At 58.6% G+C, this 18,374-nt stretch overlaps 1 protein-coding gene and 1 long non-coding RNA gene across 4 annotated transcripts in view; both read right to left on the reverse strand.

The window, feature by feature from the left end:
* Nucleotides 1–755: 755 nt before the first annotated feature.
* Nucleotides 756–1,862, reverse strand: LOC123651309. Its single transcript, XR_006739930.1, has 2 exons — nt 1,821–1,862; nt 756–1,703 (listed from the first exon to the last, which is right to left on the reverse strand). It is a non-coding gene; the product is annotated as an uncharacterized LOC123651309 (long non-coding RNA).
* Nucleotides 1,863–2,027: 165 nt separating this feature from the next.
* The window catches only part of SBK1 (SH3 domain binding kinase 1), a 48,849-nt gene continuing 32,502 nt past the window's right edge, over nt 2,028–18,374 (reverse strand). For 2 of the 3 annotated variants that reach the window (XM_036412950.2, XM_036412952.2), the window contains exons 2-4: nt 5,835–6,067; nt 4,615–4,817; nt 2,028–3,851 (exon numbers count right to left, since the gene is read on the reverse strand). In XM_036412950.2, coding sequence (XP_036268843.1) covers nt 3,039–3,851; nt 4,615–4,817; nt 5,835–6,060 — 1,242 coding nt within the window. In that variant the 5' untranslated portion in view covers nt 6,061–6,067 and the 3' untranslated portion in view covers nt 2,028–3,038. Of the gene's footprint in view, nt 3,852–4,614; nt 4,818–5,834; nt 6,068–15,939; nt 15,946–16,693; nt 16,699–18,374 lie in introns of those variants that run through there. The other variant, XM_045572430.1, reaches the window with a different exon arrangement.

Below are 18,374 nucleotides of genomic sequence, written 5' to 3' on the forward strand. Positions count from 1 at the left end.
TTCCGGGAGGTCTGGGCGAGTCCAAGGCAGGGGCCCAGCCCCTGAGAGCTCAATGTGGTGGGAGGCAGCCGGAGAGGCGTAGGGGTGGGGCTGGGACCTTGGAGGACTGGAGGGTTTCCGACAGTGACCGGCGAATCTGTGGAAAGACCCACGCTGACAGCTGAGCCTGGAGCGCTCCCTCTGGACCTCCCCGCCCCTCCCCCAGGCCCGGGGCTGCTTCCCTCACGCTCAGCCCTGCCTGGGCCTCCCCCAGGCCTGAGGTCGCAGGAGGCCCGGAGTAGCCGCCCCCACTGCAGACACTTGTGTACCCCACAGCCCTGTGTCTGAAACAAGACAGCCACCCAGTGGTCATTTTTCTAAGTTTTTTATTTTATAGCAATTGTCATGATTAGAGAATAACACATTTAAAAACCTCCTCAGGGCCAAAGGATGCCGGAGTATTTACAAACACATGGGGGGGGGGGGTGTCGATATATGTGGGGCTGGGGGATCCCACCCAGGCCCTGAGCCTGGCTCCACGCCACAGCGCAGGCTCAGGGGCGTCGGGCCCCGAGGCTCTGCGAGGGGCCTGGCAGGAGCCGCTCTAGCTAACGTGTGGCCCTGCTCCCGCCCAGGGCTCCCCACACCCTGCAGGCCAGCTCAGAGGGGCCTCTGGGAAGCACCAAAGGACGGGGCCTGCCCAGGGCGGGATGGAGACACACCTCACAGGGGAATAGCAAGGGGAGGATTTTTTTTAAGTTTCTTTTTCTTTTTCTTTTTCTAAGTCTTCATGTCTACGGTGTTACTTTTTGCTATTTATTTTTTGTTTCTTCGACAGTGACATAAACTGAGGTAAACATCTGTGACCAACACCTCTCCTAAGGGGCACAGGGTGCCCAGCAGCCCGCAGTGGCCGGCCGGGGCAGCCCCGGGGGCCGGCGTCCGGCCAGCCATGCCCTGAAGATGCTGCTACACAACTACGGTCCCTTCCGGCTCTAACAGCCTAGCTACGCAGACGGGGTCTCAACGGAGAGGGAGGACACGCGGGGGACAGCTACTGGAATCTCCTTCCTGGTTATTGCAGGAGACAGGATGTCGAACGGCCTAAGGCAAAAGGAGAGGTGCCGGAGGGCGGGCTCCGGGCCGGGGCAGTGAGGGCCTGGCCCTTGAGGAAGGAGGGATTTGCTACTTACCCGGGTGCGAGGCCCCACGCCTGCTCCAGAGGCGGGTCTGAGAGGGCGCACCCCGAGAGGGGGGCCAGGCCCTGGGCAACCTGTTTGTAAACTGGACCCAGGCAGCGCGGGGACCTATAGCCCTTTGTGCGGTGGGAGTAAGGGGAGGGTGGAGGCGCTCCAGGCCAGAGGGCGGCTGGGGCTCCTCTGGTCAGCCTGGCCCATCACCGAGCCCCCTCAATGGCCAGAAGGGGCCCTGGCAGGCGGGGCGCAGGATGGGGAACGGCCTGCTGGGGAGGAGCAGCCTCACCGTCTGAGGTTATTGCGGGTCCTGGGCCTCCGCGGAGGGCAGGGTGCCAGGGAGCCCTGGGTGAGGCCGGGCTCCTCCCCTTTGTTCTGCTGCCTGGGGGCTGGGCCTACCTGCAGGTGCCTCCCGGCGGTTCCCTGAGGGGGTGGTGAAAGCAGGCCTGGATGCCCTGGCAGCTGCCGGCGGGGCCCTGGGGCAGGGAGGAGTTGCTGAGGCTTCTGGACGCAGTCACTCGACACACAAGGCTACACACACACACACACACACACACACACATGCACGCACACGCGTGCACTCTGCGCTCACACTGCACACACCACACCCATCTCACACTCACACACACCCATCACACACACACACACATGCACGCACACGTGTGCACTCTGCGCTCACACTGCACACATTACACCCATCTCACACACACACACACACACACACACACACACACACACACGCAGGCACACTCGCACACTCTCACTCACACTGCACACACCACACCCATCTCTCTCTGCCTCTCTCTCTCTCTCTCTCTCTCTCTCTCACACACACACACACACACACACTCACAGGCACACGCGCGCACTCTCGCTCACACTGCACACACCTGTCACACACACTCATGCCCTCCCGTTTCCTCGGACCCCGTCCTCACGCCCCAGGACCAGAATGTGCGACGCGGGGACGAGGCTGCCGTATTTAAGCCCAGCAGAGACCCAGGGAAATTTCTGCACCAGTCACCTCACCGGAGCCAGGGCGCTCTGGGCTGGGCAGCCAGGCCTGGGCGGCCTGGTGTTCCCTGGGCCTGGGGAAGGCGGCGGGCAGGGGAGCTGGATCCGGACTGGAGCTCTACACTCATTCCCCTGCCCTGGGCGCCCTCCTGTCCTCTGGGGAGGAGGGTGAGGCACAGGACCACCCCCCCTCAGTGGCCGTGTGGCCCAAGGCAAGCTGCCCTCGCCCTGTCATCCGTGTCATCCGGAGAAGGCGGGAGGAGTCACTGGATTCCCAGGCCTGTGCCTGCACACAGGCTGCACCACCCAGACATCTGCTACGTTTTGCAAGCGGCTGGCCTTTCCCCCCAGGAACCCGGCAGGATGCAGCTGAGCAGCCCTGCTCCCGGCTCACTGTCCTCCCCCCAGCTGGCCCAGGGTCCTCAGCCTCTTCTCTGCCCCACAGTCCCCGCCTTCTGTGCCCAGGGAGTGGAGGGGGCAGGAGGGCAGGACTGGGGTGGGGCTGAGGGATCATCTGCCAGGGCGTGAGAAGGGCCAGGGGCAACTGGTCCGAGGTTCTGGGGTTCAGGGAGGTGCTGGGGGTCCACCCGCAAGCTCCCTTGCTCCCGGTGTCCCCACAGGCCAGGCCAGAGGCCTTCAGTGTCCGTCTCCCCAGCCCTCAGATGGATGGACGGGCCCGGGCCGCCGTCCTGCCTAGACTACTGCTACGCTCTCCACCCCGCGGGCCGGGCGGTGCTGCCCGCCGGCCGCCACCACGGCCACCGCGGCCACGGCCCGGCGGGCCCAGGGCGGCCCCAGTGCCCCGCCAGCCGCGCGCACCGGGCCAGCACGGCCGAGGGCGGCGGCGGCCGCTCAGACGCAGATCTCGATGGCCGTGGCCAGCACCACCTGCCCTTTGCTCTTGTCCGGGCGGCCGTCGGTCCTGCCGGGCGGGCCCGGGGGCGCCAGCCCGGCCTCGGGCACGGGCACGGGCACGGGTACAGGCCCCACGGCGGGGGGCGAGGGCCGGGGGCCGCTGCCGCCCTCGGTGAGCACCGTGCGCTTGAGCGGCCCGGGCGCCTCGAGGCGCAGCGGCCCGGGGGGCACGCGGTCGCCCGGGGCCTTGCGGGCGCGGTGCGAGGGCCGGCGCCGCAGCTCGGCCGTGAGCTGGTGCTGCAGGAAGCGGAAGACCTCCTTGGCCGGGCCGCGCCGCTCGGGCTCCAGCGCCAGCAGCCGCTGGAACATGCGCAGCGCCGGCTCGGTGAAGCGGCGCCACTGCGACGGCAGCCCGGGCAGGCGGCCGCGCTGCCAGCGCACGAACTCCTCGAAGAAGGCGTCGGCCGCCGAGGCCGCCTCCCACGGGAAGTTGCCGGTGAGCACGCAGAAGATGAGCACGCCGAAGGCCCACACGTCCACGCCCGCGTCCACGGCCAGCCCGTCGGCGCGGCCCGCCTGGCACACCTCGGGCGCCGTGTAGGGGATGGTGCCGCTGACCCGCTTCACGCGGCAGCCCACGCGGCGCGTCATGCCGAAGTCCGCCAGCTTCACGCGGCGGCACTCGCGGTCGAACAGCAGCACGTTCTCGGGCTTGATGTCGCGGTGCACCAGCTGCCGGCCGTGCATGAAGTCCAGCGCCAGGCCCAGCTGCTGCACGCAGCGCTTCACCGTGTCCTCGGGGAGCCCCACCTGCGGGGCGGGGGTGGCGGGTGGGGGACGACACACACGCGCGCTCAGGGCCGTCTGTCCCTCCCCGAACTCGGCCCTTCTCCTTCCATCTCAGCCCACACCCCTCCCCTCCGCCAGCCGCCCAGCCGCCTGCTGCCACTCTTCTCCCACCCCAGCCCGGGCCTGGCCGCTCCTGTGGCCCCGCCCCCTCCCGCTTCTCTAGTCCGGGTCTGGCCCTTTCCCGGTCCCGAGCACCTGCCACGGCCCACCTGCTGGGTGAAGCACCCTATCCTGTCCTGTCTCACCAACTCCACAGGGGCTCCGATTACGCCCATTTCTCTTCAGGGACCCCGAGGCTGGGAGAGACCTAGTCACTTATCAGTAGGGGGCGGAGCAGATTCAAACTGGCACGGCCAGCAGCAAAGTCGGGCCCGGAACCCTCCTGCTTCCCCACTCGCAGCTGCTCTGGGAAGCCCGTGGCCCTGCTGCCTCCCTGTTGGTGCCTCCGCCCGGCCCTTCGCAGCCGAGAGGATGCTGCTGTTGGCCTGCATCCATCTCTCTCTCTGGCTGCTTCCTTCCGGGGCTCATCGCAGCCTGTCACTGGCTGACTGCCAAGTGTCTGTGTGCCCACCAGAGACGGGACCTTGGTCTTGTTCACTGTGAACCCCTGCCCTCCACGCAGTGGCTCAGTACACACTCACGGAGTGAATGAGCGGCCGACCACTCCCCACCTCGCACTCCGGCCGGAAGTCCGGCTCCCCGCCCTCAGCTGCCACCCACGCACCTGCGGAGGAATGATGTCGAAGAGGTCCCCCGCCGGCGCGTACTCCTGGGCGAAGACGTAGCAGTCCTCCGTCTCAAACACAACGTCAAAGACCTTGATGATGAAGGGGCTGGAGGAGAGGCTGTTGGTGATGCTCACCTCCCGCAGGAAGTTCTTCAGCTTGGTCTTGCTCTTGTTCACAAATTTCAGCGCCATTTTCGTGCCTGGCAGGGCAACAGTGGTGAGGGCCCCGCTCCTCCCTCCTGCACTTGACACAACCCATGCCTGCCGGCACAGCCTGTCCCAGGGTCCCATGGGGTCCCAGGGGCAGACCCCGCCTGCAGCTGCCCCTCCTCCTTCATTGTCCTCCTGACACACTAGACTTATTTAGCACGTGTGTCTCCCCCAACAAGAACACAACTTCCGGAGAGCAGGGACTGTGCTTTGTTTACTGCTATGTCTCCAAGGTCTACAGGAGTCTGATGCACAGTACGTGCGCAGCAAATGTCTGCTTAATGGATGAGTGAGTGAGAAGGAATTAAACACGGGGAGGTGAGGGCCTGCAAGGCACATACTAGTGTCCCTGACTCTGCTGGGGCAGGCACCCGTGTCTCCAGAGCACTTGCCTTGCCTTCAGCAATTCCCATTCACAACTGACTCCTCACAGTGATCCTCTGAGCTGCCCACTAATGCTACCCCGTTTTACAGAGGATGAAACCTAGGCACAGAGAGGTTAAGTCACTTGCCTAAGGTCACACAGCAAGTGGCAAAGCTCAGGTGACCTCATGTCCAGTGATCTTCCTGTTGCCTTCAGTCGGCATAGAGTCCCCTGCCCCAGGTGTGTGCAAATGTGGGAGCTCATGCAGGGCACCCTGTTCTGGGGGACCCACAGTCTGTCCATCTCCCTGGGGTCAGCTATCACTGATAAGCTGGTGATTCTCCCAGCACCACCACCAGCCCTGACCCTGACTCCTCCTGAGCTCGAGGCCCGGGGTGCATGCCCTGGGCTGACCCAGAGGCACCTGGGATGCGCCCAAAGCATCCACGTCTGGACATTCTGCCTCCAGACTCCTCCTCTGTCCCATCTGCCCGGTCCCCTCGTCCTGGGCCACTCAGGCTGCATCCTCCTCACCTGGACCACGGCCTCTCCTCCCTGTGGCCTCCAGGCCCCGCAGACAGCACCCGAGAGCCCGGCTAAGTCCCACCCAAGCCACGAGACCAGCCACCTTCCAGACACTCACCTGTGCCCTTGTAGGCCACCAGGTCCACCTTCCCGTAGGTGCCTTTGCCCAGCTCCCGCACCAGCTCGTAGTGCTTGGTGACGTCGCTAGCGGCCAGGGTGCGGAGGGTCAGGGCCTGCATGTCTTCAGTGAGGAGGGGCACGCCTGTCCCCAGCCCAAGGGCCGTCCCTGGCCCGCAGCAGGGCAGGGAGCGGGGCGGCTCGGGCTCTGGGCAGCCCACGCTCATCTTCTCCCTGTTGTGGGGCGAGGGGGGGCGGCACGGAGTGTGACATCAGGCCAGGGCCCCATCCTCCACCTCCCCTTCCCCTCCCCAGCACCAGAATCCCTGGAGGCCAGACGCCAGGCCCAGGATGGCCACAGGGGGCAACAAGCATCTTTGCTGCATTACCTTCCCCAAGCTTCCGGACCAGCTGAGCTACCCCCACCCGCAGAGACAGGCACTGCCACCGCGCCCCCCCCCCCGCGGGCACTGCCAGCCTATTTGTCTCTTGCTGTCATCCAGACAGTGTCAGGGCTGATCCTGACACAAAGACATGCCACAGCTCTTCCTGAGAGCAGCTAGAGGTGACCTCCAAAAATGGGCTGCTATTCAGCTGACCCAGAAAACCCCACAAAACCATGCAATTCAAGAGGTTCAGATCTTCATGTCACTTTGCAGAAGCAAGGTGTGCCACTCGTCATTACAGTGATGGAGCGGGGGTGTGCCTGGGCCGCACAGTGGGGCTAGACATGGGGCCGGTGGCCAGAACGGAGTGCTGAGTTTTTGCCACATGTGCTTAACAATGCAGCGAGCAATGCAGAGCGCGAGGGTTTAGAAATAGATTTTCTGGTCGCCGAGCACATCCGGGGGAACAACACCCCAAGATGCAGGCAGACCATCTCAGCTGAGAAAGGGCAGGTTCCTACACCCGTGGAGGAGTGCGCAGGAGAGAAGGATGGCCCAGAAGAAACGGAAGGAACAAAAGCTTATGGTCAGCAATTAATTCAGCATCAAGTAAATGGTGAAAGAGAGAGAGAGAGAGAGAGAGAGAGAGAGAGAGAGAGAGAGAGAGGGAGGAAGAGGAAGAGAAAGAGGGAGGGGGGGCATGCAGGGACAGCATTCACAGAAGTGGTCCCATTCACAGTGCTGACCAGCACCTGTCCTCGGCCAGCGTCACCGAGCCCAGGGGACACTGCACTGGACAGATGGTAAGAATCCTGCCTTGGGCCTTCCCTTCGGGAGATGGTCATACGTGTGGTGAACACATGGAGTATGTATTATGATAAAGGGGGATATGGGCTGTAGACAAAAATAAGGCAGGAGTGGGAAAGGCAAGTCTGAGGGCAGAGGTCATGCTATCAGATACTTCAGCCGCAGTCTCAGAACGCTGACAGATGGTGCAGATACGGCCCCACCCCCACCACAGCTTACAGTCCCTCCAGTGCCACGATGACACACACAGCCAGCTGAGGTACACAGAGCCTCCCACTGCTGGAGTCCCAGGACCCTGCCTGGGCCCAGACAGGAGGATAGAGCGCCCGTCCCACAGACCCGCCCCCCTCCCCCCCGACTGACCCCTTCAGTGTCCACAGAGCTGGACACGCCCACCCCAGAGGTACAGGTTGTGTCCAGATGGTGTTGGGGCCGAGAGCTGCCGTGGGGAGTCCAGGCCTGGGTGACAGTGGGTGCCCTCTGAACCTGCATGTCTTGTCTGATGGGGGAGGACAGGCTGGGGGCGGTACGTGCAGCAACGGGAGTGGCCGGCACTGCACTCGGTGCTGACAGGAGTGGCCTCTTTGGAATCTCCTCTGCTCCCCGCACGCCCCTCGACCTCCACCCCAGGTGTGCCACCCAACACCCTCACAGCCACCCTCTGCAAGACCCCCGGGGCTGAGGGCCGGCTTCGAAACCCAGCCGGCTTCGAACCCTTGCTAGCTGGTTGGCCTTGGGCGAGTTACTGCAGGGCTCTGTGCCTCAGCTTCCCATCTCTGGCTGTGGGGAGGACCAGTGAGTTGGCAGACTGGAGCCTGTGCTTGCTGTCTGTCTGGCCCGGAGTGCGTGCTCTGTGTAGGGGGCGGGCTCTCAGTATAACCCACATGCTCTCTGGCTGCGCTCCACCAGAGGCTGGGAGCCCGGTGAGTGTTCCGTGAGCCCAGCATCCTCTCCCTGGCTCAGCCGCTCTCCTAGACCCAAACCCTCCTCTGTGTTCTCCTTCCTTCCCTCTGCACGACCCAGCCTCCCACTTCGCACGGCGGAGGAACGTCAGGAGGGAACTTCCTGGCCTCCCACCCAGCCCCATCTGCAGTGCCCCATCTGCAGTGCTCCCAGCTGGCGGGGAGCTGGGGCTCCATTCCCTCCTCAGCTTGGCTCCCACCCCTTCCTCCTCAGCATCCTGCCCCCTGTTCAGCCTCCTCTCCTCCATTCATGAATAAGCCTGTTCCAGTAGAAGCTTCCCTGCCTACTGCTTTTCCTCTCCTACTTCTTTCAGCCTCAACATATGCCAGGAGCCCATCTGAAATGCCACATGAGTGACCTCCGTGTCTCTAGCCCATGTCAGACCCCCGGAGGGAGGGGTGGTGGCAGGCCTCCAGAGACCCAAACCTGTCCCCTCGCTCCGCCCCACTCAGTGTGCTGAACCCCACCCTGCCATGCACCGTCACCAAGTCTGCAGTCCCAGCTCCTGGCTGGCTGGCTGGCACTGGCCCCTCTGGCTGCAGTCACAGATGGTGTTGGGGCAGAGCTGCAGGGGGGAGCTGGGCTAAAGTGGGCGCTGTCTCCCACCAGTCTTCCCTGGTTTCAGGGCTGGAAGGGTCAGCTCTCGCTCTGTCAAACATCCACCCCGCCTGGGGGAGGATCCCGGGACAGCGAGTCGCTGGCTGATGCAGCAGGAACAGTGAGGCTGCCTGCCAGCCGGAGCCTCCTGTGGAGTGTGGGCTCTCCCCAGCGGTGCTGTCCACCAGGGACACACACTGGGCTGCTCTGCTGACCCACTTCTGAAGTGTGTGGACCCCCCAGGGCTGCTGAGGTGGGAGGGCCCGTGTGCAGGCACATGCACACACGTGTGCAACACTCCCACTTTGGGCTTGTGCCCACATCCCTGGGGAGCTGGACGAGCAGCTGCAAGGTGCTAGGAGCCCTTTGCTCCCTCCTGCAGGGCTTGCTGGTGCCTGGCTCCTCCCTGCTGCTCTGGGCACCAGGCTGGGTCAGGGGCACAGCCAGAGTGGATTTTAGCCCCACTAATTGCCCCCTCACCCCAGGTTCAGTTCGTGCTCTGACCACTGCCCCGCACCACCTCTCTCCAGCTTGAATGTCCCTCTGCAGCCTCTTCCACATTCCTGCTACCTGCTTTCACCTCCCTTCCTCCCTCCACACCCCCCGCCCCAGCTCTTGCGTCTCAGTATGCTCAGGTCCCACTCTTCCAAGAAGCCTTCCCTCCTGCCCATTCCTGTCTCTTGGGGTCTCAGGATTCAGACAGGGTGTGGCTCTCTCGGGACCCGGAGTATTTGGGGTGTCGCAGCTGTTCCTTGTCTGTCCCCATCAACAGGCCACGAGCGCCCGAGGGGCTGGCGCTACTTCAGGTTAATCTCTTTCTATGTACTTGGTTCCTGGGGCTCAGTTTTGGGGGTCGCTTCATTGCCCAACTCCCTTCCCTTCAGGCCTGCTCCCTGCTCCCTGCCAGGTGTCAGCAGGAGACAAGGAACTAATCCACACACGGTCCCTGCTGCCACGTCATCCCCCCAGGTACTCACTGCCTCTGACCCACTTACTGCCCACGTGACTGAAGAGGCCGGTGGGGAGAGACGGAAGCTGCACGGGCCTCGGGGCTCAGCAGCCTTGGCCTTGATCCTAACGCGCACCACTTTTTAGCTGGGTGACCTTGAGCAAGTCACATTGCTTCTCTGGGCCTGATGAAGAAAAGAATAATGACAACAGCAGCAGCAGCAGCTAACATTTAAATCTCACTCCTACTACGCACCAGGCCCCTTCCTAAGGATGCCCTCACTCCTCCCTGCTCCGTGAGGTGGGTATTATTATTACCCCCTCTCAAGGGTGCAGAGGGTGAGGCACAGAGACTACCCTGACCAAGGTCAGACAGCTGGCGCTGAGGTGGCTCCCAGGTCAGGAAGTTGGATCACCTCTGGTCCCTCAGTGTCCAGTGAGGAGAGTGAGGGCGGGAAGAGGGCAGAGTCCCGGCTAAGGGTGCGCCCAGACTCACTCAGCTCCTGAGGACAGCGGACTGGGTGCAGGCGCTGGTCCAGGTGCTCACAGGTACCACCCCCTTAGTCCTCACAGCAGTCTAGGCAGAAGGGACCAGCTCCTTTCTTCGGGGGGGACTGAGGCTGGAGGCATTGGTCTGGCATCAGCCTCACCCAAATTTTACCTCCACCATCGCCACTGCCTTCACCCAAGTTTTACCTCCACCATCGCCACTGCCTTCACCCAAGTTTTACCTCCACCATCGCCACTGCCTTCACCCAAGTTTTACCTCCACCATCGCCACTGCGTCTGCTCTAAGGAGCAGCTGCGAGCCACCTGGCCAGGCAGTGGGGCTCCTGGCACAACTGTGCAGCTGGCACTGCATCTGCCCACTCGCAAACTGACTGCTGCCCCGGGGCCCACATGACTCGCACCTCCATGCGTGTCCCCACCGGCCCCCAGGGAAGCCCTCAGCTACAGGCAGGAAGGTGCCAGCCCCTCTTCCTGGCAGCAGTCTGGGCTCTGACCACAAAAACTCTGGCCCCATGGGCTGGGCCTTCCTCCACCTGCGGGGAGGGCTGCAGATGGGGCCAGGGTTTCCCAAGCCAGAGGCAAGATGGAACCACTACCACTTCCTGTGGGCAGGTGGCTCGAGTGGGTGCCCCATGAAAACTACAGCCCGTGCATAACCCCATTCAGGCCTACTTTCAATCCCCTGCCCCCTGTACACACACAGTGCAGCCTGGCAAAACGAACTGAGCCAAAATCGGTTTGGCTCATTGGACTGAGCGTTGGCCTGCAGACTGAAAGGTCCCAGGTTTGATTCCAGTCAGGGGCATGTACTTTGGTTGGGGGCACATCCTCAGTAGGGCGTGTGCAAGAGGCAGCTGGTCGATGATTCTCTCTCATCGATGTTTCTAACTCTCTATCCCTCTTTCTTCCTCTCTGTAAAAAAATCAATAAAATAAGCCGAAACCGGTTTGGCTCAGTGGATAGAGCGTCGGCCTATGGACCAAAAGGTCCCAGGTTCGATTCCGGTCAAGGGCATGTACCTTGGTTGCGGGCACATCCCCAGTAGGGGGTGTGCAAGAGGCAGCTGATCAATGCTTCTCTCTCATCGATGTTTCCAACTCTCTCTCTTCCTCTCTGTAAAAAATCAATAAAATATATTTTTAAAAATCAATAAAGTATATATTAAAAAAAAAAAGTCACTCAGTCCTCATAAATACCCTGAGAAGGAGAGCAACATACTTCCCATTTTCTAAAAACAGTTTGAGGAGCCCTGGCCAGTTTGGCTCAGTGGATAGAGCGTCAGCCTGCAGATCAAAGGGTCCCCAGTTCGATTCTGGTCAAGGGCACGTACTTTGGTTGCAGGCTCCTCCCCCTCCCGGGCCCTGGTCAGGGCACGTGCAGGAGGCAACCAATCGGTGTGTTTCCCTCACATCATGTTTCTCCCTGACTTTCCCTCTCCCTAAATCAATGGAAAGATATCCTTGGGTGAGGATTAAAAACACACACAAACAGAAACCCACCAGCTTGATAATAACTTACATGTCACAAAATTCCTCTAAAGTGTACAATTTAATGATTTTAGTAAATGTAAAGAGCTGTACAGCCAGGCCACATTGAGCAATGCTTTCTATTTTATGGAGGAAGAACAGGGCCTGAGAGGTTAACTTATTATGGTTCCAGCAAAGATAGCCAACTGCCCACCAAAACTGTTTTGTCTCCTATAATGCAGAGCTGTGCTGGCGGGCAGCTGTGGGCACTATACCTCGTACCTCCCTGGTGTCCAGGTGTGGTCACTGGACTTGATTTCCTCGATGAGATGAGAATAGAAACGTGTGTGTCCAAGACCCTGAAAGACGGTGGATCTACAAGACAGGAAGAGCCTGGTCTCTGGGTGTGGGAGGATTACCCGCTCGGCACCTTATATGAGCCAGAAGTAAACTTCTATTGTGTTAGGCTGCTGAGATAGGGGGGCTTATTTGTTATAGAAGCTAGCATTATACTAATTCAAGGCTTAGGGAGCAAGTGAGCAAAAAAGTAGGACTTGGCCCTAACCAGTTTGACTCAGTGGATAGAGCATCAGCCTGTGGACTGAAGGGTCCCAGGTTTGATTCCGGTCAAGGGCATGTATCTTGGTTGCAGGCACATCCCTTGCAGGGGGTGTGCAGGAGGCAGCTGATTGATGTTTCTCTCTCATGTATGTTTCTAACTCTCTATCCCTCCCCCTTCCTTTCTGTAAAAAATAGAGTAGGACTTGAACCTCAGTGTGCCTGACTGCCTGGAGCGGGGCCAGAGAAGGTAATCTGGATGGTGACAACACTGGCAACCAGATGTTAAGAATCCAGTACAGGAGTAGGGAGAAGGCGGGCAGTCTGTAAAGAGAATGGGGTCTGTCCTTATCCTGAGAGAAAAACAATACTGGCTAATATTTAAAAAAATATCTTTATTGATTTCAGAGAGGAAAGGAGAGGGAGAGAAAAACACTGAGAGAATCATTGATTGGCTGCCTCCTGCACGTCCCCTCCGAGGGATGGAGCCAGCAACCTGGGCATGTGCCCTGACCAGGAATCGAACCATGACCTCTTGCCAACACTCAACCACTGAGCCACACCAGCCAGGCCTGCCTGATATTTATTGAGCATTTGCCATTTGCCAGGTGCTGTGCTAACACTATGGATTAAATCACTAACAATCACAAGGAGATAGGAACTAGCTGCTGTTATCCCTGTTTTACAGGAAAGAATACTGGTTAGGGCCAAGTCCTACTTTTTTGCTCACTTGCTCCCTAAGCCTTGAATTAGTATAATGCTAGCTTCTATAACAAATAAGCCCCCCTATCTCAGCAGCCTAACACAATAGAAGTTTACTTCTGGCTCATATAAGGTGCCGAGCGGGTAATCCTGCCCTCCAGCACAGCTGTTATGTAGGTGGGCTACATAACTTGCCAACAGCTAGCCATTAGCACAGCTGGGATTTGAACTCAGGCCATCAGGCTTCAGGTCCCATGCACTCTGTCCTTCGAGGCTCCCGAAGGCAGACCCAGGCAGACAGCAATTCAAAATGAGACAGGGATGAAGTTGCAACAGGGAGGAAGTGGGGTAGTGGGAGGCAGACCCTGGGTGTGCTTCTGTCTGGGAATCAGTTGGACTAAGTGATATCAGTCAGGCCTTTCTTACTCTCACTCTGGGATTCTAAGATTCTCAGTCCTCCGGCTATCTCTCAGCGAAGGCAACCCCCAGGGTATCCTTAACCAAGCCCTCACCTGGAAAGATGCCATGGTGTGGGTGGCTGTGTTTGGGTGGGTCAGCTCTGTGGGCCGATGTTATTATTAAAATAAGTCCCTGTGAAAAAGCAGCTACCAGAGGGAATTTCAGGTGCGGAGTGGGACAGGGATCCCCTCAGCCCGCCCTCACCTGCTTCACTTGTGCTCCCCCATAAGGCCAGAGGCTGCAGCTTCATTCCTTAGCCTGCATGTCTGAATCAGCTCCCTGCACCCCCACAACCTCCCCTCGCCTGCCTCCAGGCCTCCCCGCCAACCCCCTCCTATACATGCGATCAGATGAATCTTCTGAAGAGCAGATTGGACCCGATTCTTGCCTAGCTCACGCACTTCAGTGGTTTCTTTTCTAAATTTATTTTTTATTGTTGACAGTATTACAGATGCCCCTGATTCCCACCCCCCCGCCCCCGCCCCACCGCCTTCGCCCCGTCAGTGGTTTTTTGAATGGGCCTGTGATGATTTTCCTGCTCAGCACTTTCTTCAGGGAAAGGTTTCCTCGGCCCCCGGTTCAGTAGGGTTGTCTCCACCCAGACCTGGCCGACCAGCGGATCCATCCCACCCACCAGGTCACAGCGGCTCTAAGCACCTGGGTCAGGCATGCCTACAGCCAGTTACACTCCTCATTGTTTGTTTCTTGAATCAAAACATGTCCCTTTCCCGTAAGCAGGTGAGTTTATGTAACTTGCACCGTGGGGATTGCAGAGGAGCCTATCTCCTCGAGCCCAGGCACTACTCAGGCGCCTGCACGAGGCCAGCAGGCCAGGGCGATGAACAGCTCCTGGGGGTAAGCGTACCGATCAGGAAGGCAGACAAAATGAGGCCTTCGGTAACCTGCGGCCGGGAAGGCCACGGGTGCTCCAGCGTTTCCAGAGGGCACGGGCAGGAGGGACACGGGTGGCTTCCTGGAGGAGGTGCCACTGGAATGAGCCTTGAAGGGGGTAACGATTCAGCAAGAAACCCGAGAGCTCCCTGAAAGCAAGCCCCATGCCTTAATCATCTTGCTATTTCTAACTCTCAGTCAGGGCGTGACAAATGCTGGGTGAATAATTCTTTAAGTGTTTGGGAAGTTGTAACTTTTTATATCTTGGCTTTCCTGCAGGCGATCCTATAGGAACAAAGCTATTTTCCAAGGGGCCCGCATGAGGTATCATTAGCCCCATTTTACAGATGCGGAGGTTGACGGCCAGAAGAGAACAGTGTTTTGCTGAAAACCACATAGAAAGCCAGTGGCAGGGCTGGGCCAGAGGCCAGGGTGTCTGCAGGACAAGGTGCTGCCTCCCTCTAGCCCCAGCCCCGAGCACAGCAGACATGGAGGAAAGTGATAACAACAGCTGGCACTTAGGGAACGCCTGTCATGTGACAACTGCTTCATGTAAATGATATCACCTAATCCTTGCAACATCCCAACACGGGGGCTATTAACCATCCTAATTTATATACGGACTGGAAGATCCTGGGTTCGATTCTGGTCAGGGGCATGTGCCTTGGTTGCGGGCATATCCCCAATGGGAGGTGTGCAGGAGGCAGCTGATTGGTGTTTCTCTCTCATTGATGTTTCTAACTCTCTATTCCTCTCTGTAAAAAAAAAAAAATCAATAAAATATATATTTTTTAAAAAGCTTAATCACTATGCTTTACTGTCTCTAAAATAATAGAGTAAAATTATCATCTATTTTCTCAACATGCCAATGCTTTACATTGCTGCTGCTGCCATTCAATCTTCTTAGTAACCCCATTTTACAGATAAGGATGCTGAAGCCCAGAGGGGTTAAGCAACTTGCTCAGCCAGTGAGGGTCAGAGCCAGGGACTGAACCTTGAACTCCCTCTGCTTTATATCCTTCTCTGCTCTTGGTCTCTGGTGTGCAGCCCAGGCCTCCCGCTAGTCCCATTGTCTTCAGCACCACAGGCGTGGACAGCACCAGGCAGGCCCAGCACCAAGTGCAGAGGGGGGGTTGGCGGGGAGGCCTGAGGAGGCTGGGCAGCCAGGATGGAGAACTGCGGCAGAACGGTAACCCAGGCCCCCAGGGCTGGAAAGGCTGGACACAATCCAAGTGTCAATCAGCAGATGTGGTTAAATAAATGGCAATACATCATACATACCTTTCCAGTGGCCCTGGAACATGCTTGAGCCAGATGGGACTTTGGAAATCATGTGACCCAGCTCACAAATTTCCCAGGTGAGGAGACCAAGATGAAGCACTGGGCCTGTCCCAAAACTGAGCAATAGAAACTGGGAACAACTTCTTCCCACTGCCCTTCCTACCAGGTGTGGCTTCTGGTTCTGGACTCGGCCTTCCCTCCCCGCCAGCGCAGTCTGTCCCTTCCCGGGGGCACGTCCTTGGTGGTGATTAATAGCCTGTGACGCTCTCTACTGCAGCCCCAGCTCACCACTCCCAGCCTCTGTGGCAGCCTCCGTGGGTGTGGGAGGAGGCATGGGTGGGCCTTGCTGCTTGTGTGAGGTGGGCAGCCCAACACTCAGGGGGAGCAACAGGAGTGGAGGGTGGGGGGCAGGACGGTCACCTGCCACTGGCTGCTGGGCCAGGGCCCTTGGCGGGGTGTCCACCAGTGGACAGCTAGTGGCCACTGGAGAGACGGTTGGGAGAGCAGAGGCTCCCTGAAGAGTAGCCACAGCCCTCACCTCTCCCTCCTTCCCTGAACCTCTATCGAGGGATAGAACAGGGATGGTCTAGCATAGGAGCCCCGAGCCCAGATTCAGGCATTCCTGGGTAGACCCAGGTCACCACTGTTTCTTGCCATGAAGCTTGAGGGAAGTCACGTACTCTCTCTGTGCCTCCATTTTCTTATCACCAAAATAGGGATAATAATGGTATAGATCTAAGTATTCGTAACAGCCAACATTTATGAAACACTCAGAGTCTAAGCACTTTCTATATTTTGACTCACTTAAACTTCACAACTGTCTTATCCCACTCAGGCAGGGGTCTTCAAACTACGGCCCGCGGGCCACATGCGGCCCGCAGAGGAGTCTGATCCGGCCCGCCAGGTTTTTTGGGCAGTGAGCGCAGCCGAGGTGCTACAGTAGGAATTAGTAGTTCATATAGTCCGGCCCTCCAGCTCTCTGAGGGACCGTGATCTGGCCCCCACTTTAAAAAGTTTGAGGACCCCTGCTAGAGGATATACCTTACAGCTCAGGAGACTGAGACTCAGAGGCGGGAAGATTAGTGCCGTGTTCAGTGTCACACGGCCAGACGTGGCCTAGAGATGATGCCTGGCCCCAGCAGCTCCGTGAGGGTTTGCTGAGCACCTACACGTGCCTGGCACTGCTCCTGGGTCTGCAATAAGTCACGAGCCACGCACACAGTCCTGCTCTCCAGGAGCTTAGACTCTAGCCGAGGCAGACAGTAACAAAGGAAGTGGGATATATGCCAGACAGCGGGACCTCAAAGGGGGAAAAAGGGAGAAGCGAGGAACGCCCAGCGTAGGGGATGAAATTGTACGTGGGGTCAGGAAAGGCCTACTGAGAGGGCTGTGCGTGTGGCTATGGCGGTGGGAGAGCCTTCCTGGCAGAGGCGTGGGGTGGGGACCGTGCCTGGCGTGCTCGGGAGCAGTGAGGAGGCCGGCATGGGGGCAGGGGGCGTGTAAGGGGTAGGGACAGGAGGTGAGGGGTAGGGGCAGGAGGAGAGGGTAGAGGTGAAAAGGAAATGGCAATGCATCGGGCCTCGGAGGTCAGAGCCAGGGCCTGCCTTTCACTCTGAGCGAGAAGCACGCCAAACCCTGGACCTGAGCAAGCCCTTCCTGAAGCCATCTGTGTGCCAGGCCCTGAGAGAGGGGACAGCATGCCCCCTCAGCACTCCACCGCTGCCCCTGGGGTGAGGCTGAGGGGGGAGGCGAGGGAAGCCTGGGCCTCTGAGTCCCGGTGCAGATTCCTCCATCTGCAGCTCCCACGGCGGCGGCCCCCGAGCAGAGGAGTGGGGGCAGGAAAGCTGATAACAGATATGTCGGGGACGCAGCTGGAGCCCAGGGTAGTTCCTACTGGGTCTTTCTGACAGGTCTTGTCCTGTATTCTGTGAGTGAATGAGGGGAAAGTGGGCAGAATCCTCCCTAAGTTCTAGATATGAAACTCTGAGTAAAGACTTTCACCCCTGACCCTCTATTATTATTATTTTTTTTTACTATAAAAGTGGGGCTGCCCTGCCAGTGTGGCTGTTGGTTGGAGTGTCATTCCATACACTAAAAGGTGGCAGGTTCAATTCCTAATCAGGTTGTGGGTTCAATCCCCAGTTGGGCAAGTATGGGAAACAACTGATTGATGTTTCTCTCTCTCTCAAATCAATAAAATAAAAAAGTGGCCTTAACATCCCCTTTCTGCTCAGGGCTTTTGAGAACTAATATTAAGAGCAAACCCTTAGTGGATACTCAGTGCCATGCATAGCATTTTACGCACATTCATTCAGTTAATCCTCACTGTGGCCCTACAAGGCAGGTAGGTACAGTACCATCCAACTTTTTTGTAAATGAGAGATCTGAGGCTCAGAGAGGGTAAGCAACTTGCACAAGGTCACACAGCAGGATCTAAGATGCTACTTTTTACCACTAAACCATGTTAAACGTGGGCCCCCTGCTTCTCCAGGAGACACAGGGTCGGAGCTGGCAGGCATGGAGGATCTCCCTGCTCTGGCAGGAGTGCCCTGGGGCAAGGATTTCCGCAGCCTTGCTGAGTCCTTACCAGGAGGAGGAGGTGACCCTGTTCTGTGTAGCCCACACCCCAGCCCCCCAGGCCCATTCCAATACCCAGAGGCATTCAGGACATTCTCTGCCTCTCCCAGGACTGGTGAAAGCCCAGGGAGGAGCTGGTGTGGGGGCCAGCCCAGCCCATTTGCATATCCCAGCAGTGTGTGGCAGAAGTAATAACAATTAAATTGCAGGCACCACTATCTGTGCTTTACCAGTAAGGGGTTCTTTAATCCTCCCCACAACCCTAGGAAAGGGGAGTTTTTATCCCATTCCACATCAGGAGAAACTGAGGCACAGAAGACAACTGCCTTGTCCAAGGCCATGTAGTCAATGACAGAGGTGTAGCCAGTTTCACACAAACCTCAGGGCTCACTGAGC

The sequence above is a fragment of the Pipistrellus kuhlii genome, unplaced genomic scaffold (genome assembly GCF_014108245.1).
Source record: "Pipistrellus kuhlii isolate mPipKuh1 unplaced genomic scaffold, mPipKuh1.p scaffold_m20_p_48, whole genome shotgun sequence".
Classification (NCBI taxonomy): domain Eukaryota; kingdom Metazoa; phylum Chordata; class Mammalia; order Chiroptera; family Vespertilionidae; genus Pipistrellus; species Pipistrellus kuhlii.